The sequence below is a fragment of the Cololabis saira genome, chromosome 9 (assembly GCF_033807715.1).
Source record: "Cololabis saira isolate AMF1-May2022 chromosome 9, fColSai1.1, whole genome shotgun sequence".
Lineage (NCBI taxonomy): Eukaryota > Metazoa > Chordata > Actinopteri > Beloniformes > Belonidae > Cololabis > Cololabis saira.
This window is the reverse complement of record NC_084595.1, coordinates 28235334-28255037: the sequence shown is the minus strand read 5'-3', so window position 1 is coordinate 28255037 and position 19704 is coordinate 28235334. Positions and strand designations below refer to the sequence as shown.

Below are 19704 nucleotides of genomic sequence, written 5' to 3'. Positions count from 1 at the left end.
CTGTAGCGACGTGCGGGACACACCGGGGAAACTAGCCCGACAGACGCACACCGACGCTCATCGACGGCCCGATTAGCCGACAGTCGGCTTGGTGTGTCAGGGCCTTTAAATGGATATCCTGCTGTACATATCTGATGGCAGCTCTGCACATATTTCTCAGAGTTTCAAGTGAAGGAGCTGGGAGCAAAGCTAACTTTGATTGAAAAGCGGTGGGTGTGTTCCCGTCGGCTTGCCGAGCAACATGGCTTCAAAGACTGTCAGGAGGGTCCGGTCGACCAACCTGAGTACCTCTCTTACTGAGTGGAAAAGTGGTTCCATGGTGTAATGGTTAGCACTCTGGACTCTGAATCCAGCGATCCGAGTTTATATCTCGGTGGGACCTGTGTCTGTTTTGAACCTAATTTAACGTCCCTTCTGTTAAAGCTTCTCCAACTCCCTCTGGCTGACACGCCTGTGAACACACCCAGCCACAATTCGACTAGCAGGAATTTGGGGTAAACCCCCCAGTCAGGAACCTCTAACAGCAAAGTAGCCACCATTTTTATTAACCCAGCGATGGCTAAACACGATTGTCTTTTTTGATTTCGTCGTTGATTCAACATGTTAAATAGATATCCTGCTGTACATATCTGATGGCAGCTCTGCACATATTTCTCAGAGTTTCAGGTGAAGGAGCTGGGAGCAAAGCTAACTTTGATTGAAATGCGGTGGGTGTGTTCCCGTCGGCTTGCCGAGCAACATGGCTTCAAAGACCGTCAGGAGGGTCCGGTCGACCAACGTGAGTACCTCTCTTACTGGATGGAAAACTGGTTCCATGGTGTAATGGTTAGCACTCTGGACTTTGAATCCAGTGATCCGAGTTCAAATCTCGGTGGGACCTGTGTCTGTTTTGAACCCAATTTGACATCTCCCTTCTGTTAAAGCTTCTCCAACTCCCTCTGGCTGACACGCCTGTGAACACACCCAGCCACAATTCGACTAGCAGGAATTTGAGGTAAACCCCCCAGTCAGGAACCTCTAACAGAAAAGTAGCCACCCTTTTTTATTAACCCAGCGATGGCTAAACACGATTTTCATTTTTGATTTCGTCGTTGATTCAACATGTTAAATGGATATCCTGCTGTACATATCTGATGGCAGCTCTGCACATATTTCTCAGAGTTTCAAGTGAAGGAGCTGGGAGCAAAGCTAACTTTGATTGAAATGCGGTGGGTGTGTTCCCGTCGGCTTGCCGAGCAACATGGCTTCAAAGACCGTCAGGAGGGTCCGGTCGACCAACGTGAGTACCTCTCTTACAGAGTGGAAAAGTGGTTCCATGGTGTAATGGTTAGCACTCTGGACTCTGAATCCAGCGATCCGAGTTCAAATCTCGGTGGGACCTGTGTCTGTTTTGAACCCAATTTAACGTTCCTTCTGTTAAAGCTTCTCCAACTCCCTCTGGCTGACACGCCTGTGAACACACTGAGCCACAATTCGACTAGCAGGAATTTGGGGTAAACCCACCAGTCAGGAACCTGTAACAGCAAAGTAACCACCATTTTGTATTAACCCAGCGATGTCTAAACACGATTGTCATTTTTGATTTCGTCGTTGATTCAACATGTTAAGCCGAGGACACACCAACCCGACGTCGCACGCTGTCGGCCGACTGCTGTGTCGCCTCCAGTCGCCTGTGTCGGGCTGGGTGGGGCTCAAAAAGAAGCACTTGGACACACCGCAAAGACGACACCCAGCGGTAGTCTGTATTCACTCAAAAACAGGGGAAAACCGGAAGCTCTGGGAAGCCGTAAACAAAACAAATAGGCTTCATATTCACACCACATTTCCACACCACTCTCGCTACCACAATGCGTAAGAATAAAGAATTGGTACTGGCGTTGTCAGCCCTCGGCCTTCAGCTTGTGGAAGAAGAAAAGAGGAGGCGGAGGCGAAAAAATAAGAAGAAACCGCACTACATGGGTGAAATCATGGATACAACAGCGACAGGCTCAAGGAGCTTACCCGAACCTGTGTCGAGAGCTGGAGATGAATGAAACCAACGAGATCAAACATTTCGCTCGGCTTTTCCCTGTTCAGTTCCACGCTACCTGAACAGCCAATCACAGAGTGAGCTGTTTGACCGACGGCCGACGGCGATTCGACATGTCGAATCGGCTGAAAAGCTGCCGACGGGCGGCTGACCTGCAGCGACGTGCGGGGCCCACCGGGGAAATTAGCCCCACAGACGCGCACCGACGCTCATCAACGGCCCGACGGCCGACAGTCAGCTTGGTGTGTCAGGGCCTTTAAATGGATATCCTGCTGTACATATCTGATGGCAGCTCTGCACATATTTCTGAGAGTTTCAAGTGAAGGAGCTGGGAGCAAAGCTAACTTTGATTGAAATGCGGTGGGTGTGTTCCGGTCGGCTTGCCGAGCAACATGGCTTCAAAGACCGTCAGGAGGGTCCGGTCGACCAACGTGAGTACCTCTCTTACTGGGTGGAAAAGTGGTTCCATGGTGTAATGGTTAGCACTCTGGACTCTGAATCCAGCGATCCGAGTTCAAATCTCGGTGGGACCTGTGTCTGTTTTGAACCCAATTTAACGTCCCTTCTGTTAAAGCTTCTCCAACTCCCTCTGGCTGACACGCCTGTGAACACACCCAGCCACAATTCGACTAGCAGGAATTTGGGGTAAACGCCCCAGTCAGGAACCTCTAACAGCAAAGTAGCCACCATTTTTATTAACCCAGCGATGGCTAAACACAATTGTCTTTTTTGATTTCGTCGTTGATTCAACATGTTAAATAGATATCCTGCTGTACATATCTGATGGCAGCTCTGCACATATTTCTCAGAGTTTCAGGTGAAGGAGCTGGGAGCAAAGCTAACTTTGATTTAAATGCGGTGGGTGTGTTCCCGTCGGCTTGCCAAGCAACATGGCTTCAAAGACCGTCAGGAGGGTCCGGAGCAACATGGCTTCAAAGACCGTCAGGAGGGTCCGGTTGACCAACGTTTGTACCTCTCTTACTTGGTGGAAAAGTGGTTCCATGGTGTAATGGTTAGCACTCTGGACTCTGAATCCAGCGATCCGAGTTCAAATCTCGGTGGGACCTGTGTCTGTTTTGAACCCAATTTTACATCTCCCTTCTGTTAAAGCTTCTCCAACTCCCTCTGGCTAACACACTGAGCCACAATTCGACTAGCAGGAATTTGGGGTAAACCCGCCAGACAGGAACCTCTAACAGCAAAGTAGCCTCCATTTTTATTAACCCAGCGATGGCTAAACACGATTGTCTTTTTTGATTTCGTCGTTGATTCAACATGTTAAATAGATATCCTGCTGTACATATCTGATGGCAGCTCTGCACATATTTCTCAGAGTTTCAAGTGAAGGAGCTGGGAGCAAAGCTAACTTTGATTTAAATGCGGTGGGTGTGTTCCCATCGGCTTGCCGAGCAACATGGCTTCAAAGACCATCAGGAGGGTCCGGAGCAACATGGCTTCAAAGACCGTCAGGAGGGTCCGGTTGACCAACGTTTGTACCTCTCTTACTGGGTGGAAAAGTGGTTCCATGGTGTAATGGTTAGCACTCTGGACTCTGAATCCAGCGATCCGAGTTCAAATCTCGGTGGGACCTGTGTCTGTTTTGAACCCAATTTAACATCCCTTCTGTTAAAGCTTCTCCAACTCCCTCTGTATGACACGCCTTTGAACACACTGAGCCACAATTCGACAAGCAGGAATTTGGGTAAACCCGCCAGACAGGAACCTCTAACAGCAAAGTAGCCAGCATTGTTTATTAACCCAGCGATGGCTAAACAAGATTGTCATTTTTGATTTCGTCGTTGATTCAACATGTTAAGCCAAGGACACACCAACCCGACGTCGCCCGCTGTCGGCCGACTGCTGTGTCGCCTCGCGTCGCCTGTGTCGGGCTGGGTGGGGCTCAAAAAGAAGCACTTGGACACACCGCAAAGACGACACCCAGCGGTAGTCTGTATTCACTCAAAAACAAGGGAAAACCGGAAGCTCTGGGAAGCCGTAAACAAAACAAATAGGCTTCATATTCACACCACATTTCCACACCACTCTCACTACCACAATGCGTAAGAATAAAGAATTGGTACTGGCGTTGTCAGCCCTCGGCCTTCAGCTTGTGGAAGAAGAAAAGAGGAGGCGGAGGCGAAAAATAAGAAGAAACCGCACTACATGGGTGAAATCATGGATACAACAGCGACAGGCTCAAGGAGCTTACCTGAACCTGTGTCGAGAGCTGGAGATGAATGAAACCAACGAGATCAAACATTTCGCTCGGCTTTTCCCTGTTCAGTTCCACGCTACCTGAACAGCCAATCACAGAGTGAGCTGTTTGACCGACGGCCGACGCCGATTCGACATGTCGAATCGGCTGAAAAGCTGCCGACGGGCGGCTGACCTGTAGCGACGTGCGGGGCACACCGGGGAAATTAGCCCCACAGACGCGCACCGACGCTCATCAACGGCCCGACGGCCGACAGTCAGCTTGGTGTGTCAGGGCCTTTAAATGGATATCCTGTTGTACATATCTGATGGCAGCTCTGCACATATTTCTGAGAGTTTCAAGTGAAGGAGCTGGGAGCAAAGCTATCTTTGATTGAAATGCGGTGGGTGTGTTCCGGTCGGCTTGCCGAGCAACATGGCTTCAAAGACCGTCAAGAGGGTACGGTCGACCAACGTGAGTACCTCTCTTACTGAGCGGAAAAGTGGTTCCATGGTGTAATGGTTAGCACTCTGGACTTTGAATCCAGTGATCCGAGTTCAAATCTCGGTGGGACCTGTGTCTGTTTTGAACCCAATTTGACATCTCCCTTCTGTTAAAGCTTCTCCAACTCCCTCTGGCTGACACGCCTTTGAACACACTGAGCCACAATTCGACTAGCAGGAATTTGGGGTAAACCCGCCAGACAGGAACCTCTAACAGCAAAGTAGCCACCATTTTTATTAACCCAGCGATGGCTAAACACGATTGTCTTTTTTGATTTCGTCGTTGATTCAACATGTTAAATAGATATCCTGCTGTACATATCTGATGGCAGCTCTGCACATATTTCTCAGAGTTTCAAGTGAAGGAGCTGGGAGCAAAGCTAACTTTGATTTAAATGCGGTGGGTGTGTTCCCGTCGGCTTGCCGAGCAACATGGCTTCAAAGACCGTCAGGAGGGTCCGGAGCAACATGGCTTCAAAGACCGTCAGGAGGGTCCGGTTGACCAACGTGTGTACCTCTCTTACTGGGAGGAAAAGTGGTTCCATGGTGTAATGGTTAGCACTCTGGACTCTGAATCCAGCGATCCGAGTTCAAATCTCGGTGGGACCTGTGTCTGTTTTGAACCCAATTTAACATCCCTTCTGTTAAAGCTTCTCCAACTCCCTCTGTATGACACGCCTTTGAACACACTGAGCCACAATTCGACAAGCAGGAATTTGGGTAAACCCGCCAGACAGGAACCTCTAACAGCAAAGTAGCCACCATTTTTATTAACCCAGCGATGGCTAAACAAGATTGTCATTTTTGATTTCGTCGTTGATTCAACATGTTAAGCCAAGGACACACCAACCCGACGTCGCCCGCTGTCGGCCGACTGCTGTGTCGCCTCGCGTCGCCTGTGTCGGGCTGGGTGGGGCTCAAAAAGAAGCACTTGGACACACCGCAAAGACGACACCCAGCGGTAGTCTGTATTCACTCAAAAACAAGGGAAAACCGGAAGCTCTGGGAAGCCGTAAACAAAACAAATAGGCTTCATATTCACACCACATTTCCACACCACTCTCACTACCACAATGCGTAAGAATAAAGAATTGGTACTGGCGTTGTCAGCCCTCGGCCTTCAGCTTGTGGAAGAAGAAAAGAGGAGGCGGAGGCGAAAAATAAGAAGAAACCGCACTACATGGGTGAAATCATGGATACAACAGCGACAGGCTCAAGGAGCTTACCTGAACCTGTGTCGAGAGCTGGAGATGAATGAAACCAACGAGATCAAACATTTCGCTCGGCTTTTCCCTGTTCAGTTCCACGCTACCTGAACAGCCAATCACAGAGTGAGCTGTTTGACCGACGGCCGACGCCGATTCGACATGTCGAATCGGCTGAAAAGCTGCCGACGGGCGGCTGACCTGTAGCGACGTGCGGGGCACACCGGGGAAATTAGCCGCACAGACGCGCACCGACGCTCATCAACGGCCCGACGGCCGACAGTCAGCTTGGTGTGTCAGGGCCTTTAAATGGATATCCTGCTGTACATATCTGATGGCAGCTCTGCACATATTTCTGAGAGTTTCAAGTGAAGGAGCTGGGAGCAAAGCTATCTTTGATTGAAATGCGGTGGGTGTGTTCCGGTCGGCTTGCCGAGCAACATGGCTTCAAAGACCGTCAAGAGGGTCCGGTCGACCAACGTGAGTACCTCTCTTACTGAGCAGAAAAGTGGTTCCATGGTGTAATGGTTAGCACTCTGAACTCTGAATCCAGCGATCCGAGTTCAAATCTCGGTGGGACCTGTGTCTGTTTTGAACCCAATTTGACATCTCCCTTCTGTTAAAGCTTCTCCAACTCCCTCTGGCTGACACGCCTTTGAACACACTGAGCCACAATTCGACTAGCAGGAATTTGGGGTAAACCCCCCAGTCAGGAACCTCTAACAGCAAAGTAGCCACCATTTTTATTAACCCAGCGATGGCTAAACACGATTGTCTTTTTTGATTTCGTCGTTGATTCAACATGTTAAATAGATATCCTGCTGTACATATCTGATGGCAGCTCTGCACATATTTCTCAGAGTTTCAAGTGAAGGAGCTGGGAGCAAAGCTAACTTTGATTTAAATGCGGTGGGTGTGTTCCCGTCGGCTTGCCGAGCAACATGGCTTCAAAGACCGTCAGGAGGGTCCGGAGCAACATGGCTTCAAAGACCGTCAGGAGGGTCCGGTTGACCAACGTGTGTACCTCTCTTACTGGGTGGAAAAGTGGTTCCATGGTGTAATGGTTAGCACTCTGGACTCTGAATCCAGCGATCCGAGTTCAAATCTCGGTGGGACCTGTGTCTGTTTTGAACCCAATTTAACATCCCTTCTGTTAAAGCTTCTCCAACTCCCTCTGTATGACACGCCTTTGAACACACTGAGCCACAATTCGACAAGCAGGAATTTGGGTAAACCCGCCAGACAGGAACCTCTAACAGCAAAGTAGCCAGCATTGTTTATTAACCCAGCGATGGCTAAACAAGATTGTCATTTTTGATTTCGTCGTTGATTCAACATGTTAAGCCAAGGACACACCAACCCGACGTCACCCGCTGTCGGCCGACTGCTGTGTCGCCTCGCGTCGCCTGTGTCGGGCTGGGTCGGGCTCAAAAAGAAGTACTTGGACACACCGCAAAGACGACACCCAGCGGTAGTCTGTATTCACTCAAAAACAAGGGAAAACCGGAAGCTCTGGGAAGCCGTAAACAAAACAAATAGGCTTCATATTCACACAACATTTCCACACCACTCTCGCTACCACAATGCATAAGAATAAAGAATTGGTACTGGCGTTGTCAGCCCTCGGCCTTCAGCTTGTGGAAGAAGAAAAGAGGAGGCGGAGGCGAAAAAATAAGAAGAAACCGCACTACATGGGTGAAATCATGGATACAACAGCGACAGGCTCAAGGAGCTTACCTGAACCTGTGTCGAGAGCTGGAGATGAATGAAACCAACGAGATCAAACATTTCGCTCGGCTTTTCCCTGTTCAGTTCCACGCTACCTGAACAGCCAATCACAGAGTGAGCTGTTTGACCGACGGCCGACGGCGATTCGACATGTCGAATCGGCTGAAAAGCTGCCGACGGGTGGCCGACCTGTAGCGACGTGCGGGGCACACCGGGGAAATTAGCCCCACAGACGCGCACCGACGCTCATCGACGGCCCGACGGCCGACAGTCAGCTTGGTGTGTCAGGGCCTTTAAATGGATATCCTGCTGTACATATCTGATGGCAGCTCTGCACATATTTCTCAGAGTTTCAAGTGAAGGAGCTGGGAGCAGAGCTAACTTTGATTGAAATGCGGTGGGTGTGTTCCCATCGGCTTGCCGAGCAACGTGGCTTCAAAGACCGTCAGGGGGGTCCGGTTGACCAACGTGAGTACCTCTCTTATTGGGTGGAAAAGTGGTTCCATGGTGTAATGGTTAGCACTCTGGACTCTGAATCGAGTGATCCGAGTTCAAATCTCGGTGGGACCTGTGTCTGTTTTGAACCCAATTTGACATCTCCCTTCTGTTAAAGCTTCTCCAACTCCCTCTGGCTGACACGCCTGTGAACACACCCAGCCACAATTTGACTAGCAGGAATTTGGGGTAAACCCCACTGTCAGGAACCTCTAACAGCAAAGTAGCCAGCATTTTTTATTAACCCAGCGATGGCTAAACACGATTGTCATTTTTGATTTCGTCGTTGATTCAACCTGTTAAATGGATATCCTGCTGTACACATCTGATGGCAGCTCTGCACATATTTCTGCGAGTATCAGGTCAAGGAGATGAGAGCAAAGCTAACCTTGATCGACATGCGGCGGGTATGTTCCCAAATCCATGTCGCTGACACGCCTGTGAACACACTGAGCCACAATTGCAGTAGCTACTAGAGGGATGTTTTTCGCCCCATAAAGGTTCCTGAAAGCCACTTTTTCAGGGCCCTACCTGATATTGGAGACGCGCCAGTGATCTGGCCTCAAAAAATCTACCTGGAACTCCCACTAGTGGAAACCGATGAGGATAATAGCAGAGAGGCAGGTTAGAACTGTCCTCTGTGATAAAAACAACTTAGCAGCGTATCAGTAATTCTCGAGTGTGAGCAAATAGACCAGATAGATCAACTGTGACCTGCTGCAGACATGGTAGGTCAAGTGTGTCGGCACCAGCCTGTGTCTGCAGTAAACCTATAGAACCAGACAGAACATGATTTATTCATGTCTCACTGAGGCTGTGAGGAACTCGAGATGCTTCCCAGCTGACAACATGTCACTCAGGCCCCATATGCCATATCCTTTTAGGATTTCAAACTACGTGGCTAATGGACAAAAGTGAAAGGAGTGCGTCCACAACATAAGCTGTGAAACCGTTTGTGTTCTTAGTCTTCCAGCTGTCTTTGAGTCAGGGAGCTAAGTATACATTTCCCATCAACACAAAAATGACTAAACAAAGCTTTCCCTCTATTTATCCTTTCAACAGCCCCCTCTTCCTTTCACAATTAGTTTCATCTCATGTCCCATCCCTTATAAAGAGCATTTGTCTCATATAATACACTGTAGTCAAACCTACACATACACACTGATGAACACACACAGAGAGAGGAAGGCCTATTTTGAGACACGTGAGAATCTCCTTACAATCAATTGTGTTTTATGATCCTTCTACATCAGTGCCCAAAAAGGAATACAAAAATATACAGAATCCGGTCCCATATGCATTGTCACACTTACTCTATTCAACATTACTTCAACCTTAAAATAACCTATATTTTCCTCTTTATTACCCTGAGTCACTGGTAACGATTCAAAGGGCTTGGTAAAATGTCAATAAAGTCTCTGCAAATGACTGGGATCTTAAAGAATTGCAGTCAAGACTACTTAGATGAAAACACTCTTAAGTAAAAATAAGCAAGGATGTCACTCTTTCAATTGTGGATTGAATACTTAAACTTTTACCTTTATCTGCTGTCTGCGGAGCATTGCTAGTTCCCTCATGTCTCTGAAGGGCTGCAGCAGGTACTGGTACAGCTGTGTGGAGGCCTCTAGCAGGCCTGTATAGGCCTGGTCTTCTTCCTCATAGAGCTCCAGCAGATCCACCATGCTGTCCATGGTTTTGTGCTTTTCCAACAGCTGCAGCAAAAACACAACAATTACACTTATTACTTTTTTAATACTTGTAACATGGACAATAACATAGTTCTTAAACAAGTAACACCCTGCTAATGAGGTCTTGGTCATATTCCAGATTAAATATGGTAGGAACATGGGTTTACAGACCATATACAACAGTTGAAAGTATCTGATTGGGTAAGAAATTCAGATGAAAATAGCATGATGACCAAGGGCAAACAGAATGCAATATAATCTGCAGGTGTAATGTTACCTATTTTCCAACTCTCATGATCAATATGCAGAAGTGAGAAAAAGTCAGTCAACACTAAGCAAAAATATGTACCTCGCTGTGAGACTATAAAGATGTTTTTTGTCACTAAATAATGAAAGTTGTAAGTTCAGCTTTTAAGTGCAGGGATCCCTGGCTCAAAGTCATATGTACTGCTGCGAGGAAGACCAATAGACAAACATTTTTGTCAGGCTGAACAGTCCGGTTGACTACCAGCACATGCTAAAATAGCCATTAACTTAGCCCTGAAATGGAGTGAGAGGATCAATAGCTTGTGTGAAATCCAACCACACCACAATGAACTACAGAGCTCTGTCACTTCAGACAGAAAAGCTCAGTCTGTGATAACAAGCCAAATAAGATTAGTGGCACTTGCTCCATCCCAAGTCTGAACACACTGTACTTTCAAACTGAAAATCTGACTGTAAATTGTTTCTTGAAAAACTGACATAAACTAACTCTGACTACTGGGTGTGTGTTCCCTATTCATTTTGCACAGGAAGGACTGTAAGGAAATGCTTCCAGTGTCTGGTTTTATTTTATTTTTTTGTACTATGAATATGTGTGTGTTTCTGAACTATGCACATGCATGTGGGTGTGGGACCGACTGGGTGGAATGCCATGTGGGTTATTTGTCTATGCAATGCACCACTTCCTCCCAAGGCCAAAAGTAAAGCAGAGAGGAAACGCCTTGACCAGACAATCATACACACACATATCAGTATTAAAACATTGAGACTTTTAATTCTCCACTTTTGCTTTGACGATAAAAAGACAACAAGAAATAAAATGCCTTCTTTCACCTCCTCTCTCAGAGGACTTCTTGCGCATGGTTACACAAGTCAAGGATGCATTAATCTACCTCCATTGATTGGGAGGACAAAGTGAGAAGCAATGAGCATGAACATAATGTCTGTTTAAAGAGAAACAAATCAATCGCTAACTGCTGCTGGGTTGTAACATGAGTGTGTATTGTCTGGAGCCCAGTCTGTCTCTTCTGTTCGTCAGAGTCACAGAGCCTGTGTCCAAGAGACACAGAATTTCCATTTAGTAAAAGGTTTTAATCATGCTTTTTAGAAGTGTTTCATGGAAGCCACTTTCATATTTCCAGAGATAAAAATTAAGCATGAAAGGGCTGTTATAATATGGTTTAGCAATTTTTTTTTGAAACAAAAATGAGTCTGATGTAAAATACTTGATTCCTTGTCATATCTCCTGAGTTAAAATTCAATTACAGGACCTATGTCTTTACTGTTTGAATGGTCATGTGTTAAAAGAAAAAAAAGAGCAAAGGGGAGAAAATATATTAGTCTTCAAGGGCACTTCTCTCATTTAATTCTACATCTGTCTCTCTCTTATCAAACCTTTTCTCGTGTGGGCTAAAAGTCATCATAATATAAACTGGATTTTGGAGTGAAGGTTCAGTGAAACAATGTACTACCTCATCAGGCTCTTGCATTTCGAGCAATCCTTGGCACAACCTCTTATTTACCACCTTTTGGGGCACTGTAGGGCATTTGTAGCACTGCGGTATCAACAAGCCAACCTCGAGCCATGCCAAGAAACCACCACAACAGCAGTGTTCACTTTGTCATTCATTGGGGTTCTAGCTCTGACACAGGTGTAAGTCACTGGCACACAGGGGGATCACCCCCATAGGATAAAGAGAGGGTTGACCCCTGCATTGTAATTAATATTTAGAAGTAATGCAATGCATATCTGTAGCAAGCTCGTTGCCACTGGGGCCGACCGACAGGACAGAGGACACAGGGTTTAGTGCAGAAATTGAGATTGTTTTATTTGCACCCAGACACACATGCCAGCACCTTCAGCAGCTCTCCTTCCTCCCAGCAGAGCCCTATTGCTGCTGTGCAGCCGCTTTTTATGTAGCCAGGCAGGGTGGAGAGGTTGATTGGGCACACCTGTGCCCAATCAGCTGAGTGGCTGCCCCTCCACCCTGCCACAATATCTAAAGTTTTATTCTAATTATAAATGGAAATCAAAGCCTTAAATATTTGTTAAAGTTTACTGACATACTGAGAGATGGACCATGGAGTATGAGAGTATGTTAAATGCAGATCGTTTAGCTTCCTGAGCAGAGGAATCGGGCCTTGCCGTAGTGAGTAGGATCCATCCCCCTTCACCCTGAAGATTTCCAGATCAATGCTTATCACATGGGCAGGATACTGAACCCCAGTTTGCACCAACAACTTATAGTGCTGGTTCCACTACTGGGATGGATGAACATTATTGTTCTCTCAGGAAGAGAATCTAACATAAACTTTTATGCCAAATGAATGTGTGCAATGTGATGATCCACTATGGCAGATCTTGCAAAATGGGGAAAAATACAAGCGTGTTATTGATGTACAGCCTATGGATTCTGAATGGGATGGTTTTAATCTTAGACAAACTCCTTGAGATATCGCTGAACATTGCCTTTTAAAATAGTGTGTGCACACTGCACTGTCCTGTTGGTGAGGCCTTCTGTGTTAGGGAAAGCCGGTACTTGTCATGAGGTTGTACTTGGTCTGCATCTGTTCATGTGGGTGGCACATGCCAAATCAATACCCATATTTACACCATGACTCCAGGTTTACCAAAAGATAAATGCATCTTAAAGAAATGATCAGAGCCATCTGTTTCACCTGTCAGTCGTTTTAACATTGTTGCTCCAGTTAAAGACTACTATCAATTAAAGTCACGTATCAGAAGGGTCATCACAGAAGATGACATTACTTCAAGACGCTAATTTAGAAAGATGTTAGTTGAACTGGATTTTGTAGGTGACCACTCCACTCTCGCAGTTGTATGGTAAGCAGTATCCATGATGCAGTGTTGTGCAAGTTCTTACTTCTCATGAACTAGTTCAAAGTTCAGTTCACATAGTTTAAAAATGAACAGTTCACGTTCATAGTTCACTATTTTCATTTTGAACTAGTTCCAATTCAGTTCATTTCAATATTTTTAGGTGAGAAGTATGAATGAAACGCCCCCCATCCTAAAACTGTTCACCGTATACCAGTGGTCTTCAAGCCTGGTCCTCAGGACCCCCTGTCCTGCATGTTTTAGATATTTCCCCTCAGAACCCTGATAAAAATGACTGTCATTAACAGACTTGTGCAGACCTGGATGACAAGCTGATGACGACCATTAATTAGAATCAGGTGTGATGATGCAAGGAAACATCTAAAACATGCAGGACAGGGGGTCCCGAGGACCAGGGTTGAAGACCCCTGCTGTATACAATCATGTATTGTCCTGGTGGCTTTTCAACTTTACTCAAGCTGTAAATCTCCAACAATGTAGTCCATTATCAATGTGTCTACCTGTTGCTGGGAAATCAACCCCCTGAAGGCTGCAGAAGTGTGACTGGGGTCGTTCGGGGCTGTTGGGTCCTCTTGGACTTTCTGGGAACTTTTTTGATTGTTAAAGGGATTGTGACATGAAAAACACATTTTTCTTGATTTTTTGTGTTTTGTTGGGTGTCTTGACATCAATTACACCCAAAAAACAACGAACTTTTAACATTCAGTGTATTGTGTGCTTTCTGGGATTTTCCGCATAACTGTGCAAAAACGGCGCATGTGGTTTGGTGGCGGATCGTTACGTAACGATCCGCTAAATCACCGCCCCCTCCACCCAGCTCCCTGCCTCCTCTCCTCTCCAGCGCACCATAAAGGGTTGATTTATGGTTCCGCGTTACACCGACGCAGACCCTACGGCGTAGGGTTACGCGGCGACGCGCACCATACGCTGAACCCTACGGCGTAGGCTCTGCGTCGATTTAACGCGGAACCATAAATGAGGCTTAACACGCCTCTTTTGTTCTAATCACCGGAGGAAAACTGCTAATAAGACCCGCGGCCACTGACTGGACTTAAGATAAGGGGACAGTGCTGCTTGCATGCCTTTATTTTTATGATTGTTTGCTGTGGTTCGCCCTCCTGCTTTTCCGTGCATGCGTCGCCTGTCGCTCCGACGCCGCTGTGAGCGTATGGCTGGAGGAGGAGGAGGTTTGGAGGAGGAGCGGAGCAATGATCGACAGGAAAGGGGGGAAAGGAAGCATTTTTCACGGCGCAAAAAAACACTGTAATAAAAAGCCAGGAAAAGATTACTAGAGTGAAGTTTTTCTTGTTACACTCTTTTAGACACATTTGAGGGATGTTGCCCAAGACTTTTAATAGTGTTAAAAGCATGTTAAAAATGATGTCACAATACCTTTAAGGACTCGCAGATATTTTCTCCCACTGGACGGATGCTTATACTCCACATGACGTTTCAAATTTGAAGTTGACGAGGCAGACGCTCAGACTTGTTTTCTCAGCGGAAGTGGACATAATTTGCACGGAAAGGTTAGATTTTTACCGTCGGACCTGTTCATCGCTGCTTGCAGCTTTAATTTTTGTATTGTTTTGTAAACTGTATTTTGTAATATCAAGACTTCCTTTTGATTACTTGTCAACCTCAGATTGATGGTTAATAACTTAATACATCTTGGATTACTGAAGCATATTGCAGCAGACAGTTAAGTCTGAATGGGGAAACACAAGGCACACTTTGTGTTTTGTGATGTGCAGATTCCATACAAAATCCTCCCGGAGACTGCAGGAGCGTCACAACAGCTCTCACCTAGGGTTGCCACCCGTCCCGTAAAATACGGAATTGTCCTTTATTTGAGAAAAAATATTTTTGTCCCGTATTGAAATACGGGACGCGATTTGTCCTGTATTTTCATTAAAGCCCCATAGACAAGTCTGTCACACACACATCAACACTAAATTTACCAATAATGAACAAAATAAAACACAGGAAACATTAAGGCCAGCAAAATCTTTGTGGCGGGACAACAGGACCTGCTGCGCTCTGTATATTATAGTTGAATTATTGAAATAAGTTAACATTTACACCATATTCTAGTTGAATTATTGAAATAAATTAACTTTTACACTATTTTCTAGTTGAATGATTGAAATAAATTTACTTTTACACTATTTTCTAGTTGAATGATTGAAATAAATTAACTTTTACACTATTTTCTAGTTGAATGATTGAAATAAATTAACTTTTACACCATATTCAAGTTGAATTATTGAAATAATTTAACTTTTACACCATATTCTTCACCTGTATCTATATTCTACATCTGGGCTGATGTGGACATACATAGAATAGGAGGATATTTCAGTTACTAGTATGGTTGGCTGTCTGTACAGTCATGCAAGTTCAATGCTATTAAAGCACTTTAAACTTTAAATCAAAGCATTTTGTTTTTTCATAAAGTAAACACTTTTTTATGCAGTTTAGAAGTTTTGGGGCTTTTTTTTTTTGGCTCCTGCGCTGCTGAAATCGAGTGTCCCTTATTTCTATTTCTGAAAGGTGGCAACCTTACTCTCACCTCTTGCAGCTGCAGTGATGCCCGGTTAAGAGCCTCTTCGTACCCGGAGTGCCTCAGCTCGCTCAGGCTCTCGTAGTACTCGTCAGGGTCGTCGTTTTCCGTGAACAAAACCTGCGAGAGGATCTTCCACCCACAGGTGTCGAGCGCGTGTCCGAGGTACACCTGCAGACTGCAGCACAGCTGGTCCATGTCCGTCTCCGTGCCCGCATCCTCGGCCGGGCCGAACAGCAGCGTCCACACCCCGGCGGGCTGCTCGGGCAGCGCCGGCAGGCAGCGCTGCAGAGCGGCGCTCACCGCGCACAGCTGCCGGTGAGCGGCCCGCAGGTCCTGGGAGGAGAAGAGCCCGGCCCAGCTGCAGTGCTCCAGCTCCTCCAGCTGCAGGCCGGACAGGGATGGAGGCAGCTCGTCCTCCCCCGACACCTCGGGAGGAGAATCTGCACATTTCTGGTTGACTGCTTGAGTTTTGGCAGGACTTGGTGCTAAAACTAAAGACTTGTTTTTATCCGCAGCTTCAGCGCCTCCTTTGCTTGCTGGGCTGCGAGATACTTTATCCCTTAAGGGACTTTCGGGCCATTTTGTTTTGTCCCCATCCTGGCTCATCAGAGGATCCCTGCCGAGGCTTCTCCTCTGAACCGTCCTGTCGTGGCACGTAATGGCAAATTTACCTTCAACGTCATTCCAAGCGACGATAAAAACGAATTTATGCTTTTCTTTTTCCTCAAATGCATTGGGGCGAACGGCTACCCAGCCAGACTCTAAAGTGTCCTCCATGGTGAAAGACATTTCTGCAGTGATGATCAGCCCTGACGCTGCTGCTGCAGCAGCTGCGCCCCGTGTTGTTACGCTGTTATAATAACGCTGTTATCCCAAGCACTGCGGTGTCATCTCCCATCTCTGGCCATGCACCTGCTTCCAGCCTTATCCCAGCCTCCTGCAGCAGTCAGCTTTGTTGTTTGACTCGACTCTGACACACAACAGACGAGCGTCGTGTGTTTACAGGATCAGCTGTGCCGCTATCCTCCGGCCCGACCTCCCTCCCTATGAAGTAACAGACTGGTCCTGAAGCAGCAGCTCCAAAACAAAACCTTGAGGGGATGCATAAGCAAAACAAGTCGGAAGTATCGGCATCGTGTCAAACTTACAACAATAACCGTGTTTTTTCTTCATAATTTTCCCCAAAAGAACGCAAAACAATGCTGCCTTCAAGTGATTTCGGAAAAGTTGTATTTAACCCATATCTAATATGATTATGTGTTTCGACATAATATTCTGTTACAATAGTCTATTAGAAAACTACGTTAAAGGAATCCATTCATGTTAATTTTTCAATGTTCATATTATTATTATTATTATTATTAGTATTTGTTCATATGCACTGAGAAATTTATGTTAATATTTTCAGGTTAATTGATCTATGTAACTCTGTACAAATGCTGTATTGTTGATTAATTGTATGATTTAATGTGGACCCCAGGAAGAATAGTCTTCGTATTTATGCGGACTAATGGGGATCCAATAAATAATAAATAAATAAATAAATGATAGCCTACTAACTCATGTGGCTGCATTTGTGTAGACTTACTATATATCAAAATATAAAACTACAACTTATTATTGTTGTTTATTACTAAATGCCACCTGAATAAAAATATACTTAAGAATAATTTAGCTGTATTCTTGAAAAGAAAGTGAATAGCACTTTTTACCAATCTGTCTTACAGGCATTGAAGGCAACATGAGAGTCTCATCTTGAGCAGTGCACGTAAGGACGCGCTGACGTCAGTGGTCCAGTAATTGTGGGATGTTTTCCAGTCATATCTGAAAATTGATCTAAAACATTATCAAAAACATCACTGAATTGCAAACATTGTAAATAAAATATTTTTAATAAATACAAGTGGCCACAATCATGCAGCATTATGGCTAAGTTGATGCTATCACTATCCAGTCAATGTGTTCAATCCAGGGTTCAATCCCCTACAATTATGGAATAGAATAGAAGAAGAAGAAGAAGGGGGTAAGGGTGGGGATGGAGGGTCTGCCTCAGCTAACAGGTCAAAAACAGAATGCATTATGATCAGATTAACCTTTAATCACTTTTGAACCCACTACAGGTTTCTTACCTTGCTCTACGCTGACTTTATTAATTCCAGCTTCACCGTCACCACCCTTTTTAAAATATTTGTGTAGAGAATCTCTGAGGCCTCTATTTTCTTCTTCTCTTTTCTCTTCTTTTCTGAGCACCGGATTTGTGCTGACCGGACATTTTGAACATTCAATTGAATTAAATGATAACATCAAATTTTGATCAGTGGCCAATACATTTTTGTGTTGGGGGTGTTGGGGGTTCTTGACCGCTATTTCAAGGACAATTAGGAAGAAAACAAATAACAAGCTTTTATGTAACTCAAATACTACATATTTTTTCCACAAATAGCCATATATAGAAACAGTTTGAAAAATGATTCCATAATTTAATGAGAATAAAAATAAATAAATACAAAAAAAAAATTAACGAGGGCCCAGTCCCACACAGCAAGACCCTGCCGGGCCTGGGAGTGGAACCGGGGAACTTCTTGCTGTGAGGCAACAGTGCTAACCACTAAGCCAGGTGCTGCCCGTGATTCAAAAACCTTTTAAGTAATCCTGAAAATATATGCTCTGCAAATGTGGTTCATGCATTTTTTTTAAACAAGCTTGTGGCCACTTAGTTGAGCTATGAGCTGTTGTACTTCTAATTACTTGTAATGATACTCAGAGACATGTGTGATGGATTTCATCACACTGTACCTAATGAGCCTCAACCTTGATGATAACGGATACATGAGCTTCATTGTTAGGTAAATCCCTGATGTCTCTTGCCAATTAGGTGGTTTTTAACAAAGATATTCTTTGTTATATTTTTTGTACAAATTCTAAAAGGCCTATGATCATCTGTATTTAAAAAAAGCAGTAGAAAGTGGTTTTGTTGGACGGATAAGACGTGGTATAGGGTGAGAATTTATAGTACAATAACACCAAAAAAATACGAATAGCATAAACAAAGCCAAACATACCTCTTACAAATTTCTGTATAAAGTAATGCAAGAAGATGAGTTTATTTCCCTTTTATAGTGTAACTTCCTTATACTATGAAAACTACAATATCTCTATGAGCTTGTTGGAGCATCCATCCGCTGGTCTTGGCCCATCAGGATGGCTCCTGCAGAGCAATTGACACACAACAGCAAAAGCTGAACTGTGCCCTTGACTATTGAATGACATGAGCCCGGGTGGCTCACCTGAAGCAGTCACACAAAGTTGGATCCAACATGACCTGGGTTGATGGCTCAGACTCCTGGCCACAGGTCAGCCAGTCATTCCTGGCAGAGGACCAAAGCTTCAGCTCAGTGGCCTCATTTATTTTAGCTCCGCTACCCTCTCTGCTAAGATTCATTTATTTTTTTTGCTGCAAACACTTATTTCATTTTCAGCCTAAACTGTTTCATTTCACCTTATTGTAGTTCCTAAAGAAAGTTCAAAATCCTTATACCAAAATATTTGTTTTAACACTGGGATATTCCTTTGATTGTTATTTCTGTACAACTGTAGAAGATAGCTACTTTTATCCATAAATATGTGTGTTCTAAGATGTATAGGCTATTAGTAAAAACACATTTCAGAGTAAAATAAAGATAACAACAGTTGAAATCAGATTGATAAAACTCTGCATGTATTAACAAGATGTGTTTAAGCCAGTGGAAGGCCAGGATAAGTTTGAGTCTGACTATATGACGAAGGAGTTGTGATGGTCTGTGTTGCAACAGAGAAAGGTTTCATGGTGTAATGGTTAGCACTCTGGACTTTGAATCCAGCGATCCGAGTTCAAATCTCGGTGAAACCTCATGGTTTTGGGTTGTAATGATTGCTTAAAACAACTTCAAAATTGTTATTAGTCTGATAATTCACTGCAAAATAGATTTAAAAAATGGCAATTAAAAAGTGTGTTCATGGACCTTGTTAAGCACAGACATGTCTTCTGGTACATGGTGGCTAAATGTAAGCACATCTATCTTGTGCCTTTACTTAATTCAGGGAACAATCCTTAGTTTTTTTATTTTTACTTTTTAGTGCAATGGAAAGGTGCTTAACTTGCAGTCAGTCTAGTGTCAAATGACCGGAGTGGTGGG

General features: G+C 44.9%; 1 protein-coding gene and 12 non-coding genes across 13 annotated transcripts in view; 12 read left to right on the top strand and 1 right to left on the bottom strand.

Moving 5' to 3' along the window:
* LOC133450420 (junction-mediating and -regulatory protein-like) overlaps nucleotides 1-16601 on the bottom strand; it is a 43512-nt gene extending 26911 nt beyond the window's left edge. Inside the window, exons 1-2 of the mRNA XM_061729041.1 lie at nucleotides 15536-16601; nucleotides 9693-9866 (exon numbers count right to left, since the gene is read on the bottom strand). Of these exons, the coding sequence (XP_061585025.1) occupies nucleotides 9693-9866; nucleotides 15536-16318 (957 nt within the window). The 5' untranslated portion in view covers nucleotides 16319-16601. The remainder of the gene's footprint in view (nucleotides 1-9692; nucleotides 9867-15535) is intronic.
* On the top strand, nucleotides 311-382 carry trnaq-cug (transfer RNA glutamine (anticodon CUG)). Its single transcript has one exon. It is a non-coding gene; the product is annotated as a tRNA-Gln (tRNA).
* trnaq-uug (transfer RNA glutamine (anticodon UUG)) lies at nucleotides 809-880 on the top strand. Its single transcript has one exon. It is a non-coding gene; the product is annotated as a tRNA-Gln (tRNA).
* On the top strand, nucleotides 1310-1381 carry trnaq-cug (transfer RNA glutamine (anticodon CUG)). Its single transcript has one exon. It is a non-coding gene; the product is annotated as a tRNA-Gln (tRNA).
* trnaq-cug (transfer RNA glutamine (anticodon CUG)) lies at nucleotides 2491-2562 on the top strand. Its single transcript has one exon. It is a non-coding gene; the product is annotated as a tRNA-Gln (tRNA).
* On the top strand, nucleotides 3025-3096 carry trnaq-cug (transfer RNA glutamine (anticodon CUG)). The gene has a single exon. It is a non-coding gene; the product is annotated as a tRNA-Gln (tRNA).
* Nucleotides 3549-3620, top strand: trnaq-cug (transfer RNA glutamine (anticodon CUG)). Its single transcript has one exon. It is a non-coding gene; the product is annotated as a tRNA-Gln (tRNA).
* trnaq-uug (transfer RNA glutamine (anticodon UUG)) lies at nucleotides 4728-4799 on the top strand. Its single transcript has one exon. It is a non-coding gene; the product is annotated as a tRNA-Gln (tRNA).
* trnaq-cug (transfer RNA glutamine (anticodon CUG)) lies at nucleotides 5264-5335 on the top strand. Its single transcript has one exon. It is a non-coding gene; the product is annotated as a tRNA-Gln (tRNA).
* trnaq-cug (transfer RNA glutamine (anticodon CUG)) lies at nucleotides 6442-6513 on the top strand. The gene has a single exon. It is a non-coding gene; the product is annotated as a tRNA-Gln (tRNA).
* Nucleotides 6978-7049, top strand: trnaq-cug (transfer RNA glutamine (anticodon CUG)). Its single transcript has one exon. It is a non-coding gene; the product is annotated as a tRNA-Gln (tRNA).
* On the top strand, nucleotides 8158-8229 carry trnaq-cug (transfer RNA glutamine (anticodon CUG)). Its single transcript has one exon. It is a non-coding gene; the product is annotated as a tRNA-Gln (tRNA).
* A 2745-nt stretch (nucleotides 16602-19346) lies between the features above and the next one.
* trnaq-uug (transfer RNA glutamine (anticodon UUG)) lies at nucleotides 19347-19418 on the top strand. Its single transcript has one exon. It is a non-coding gene; the product is annotated as a tRNA-Gln (tRNA).
* Nucleotides 19419-19704: the final 286 nt, after the last annotated feature.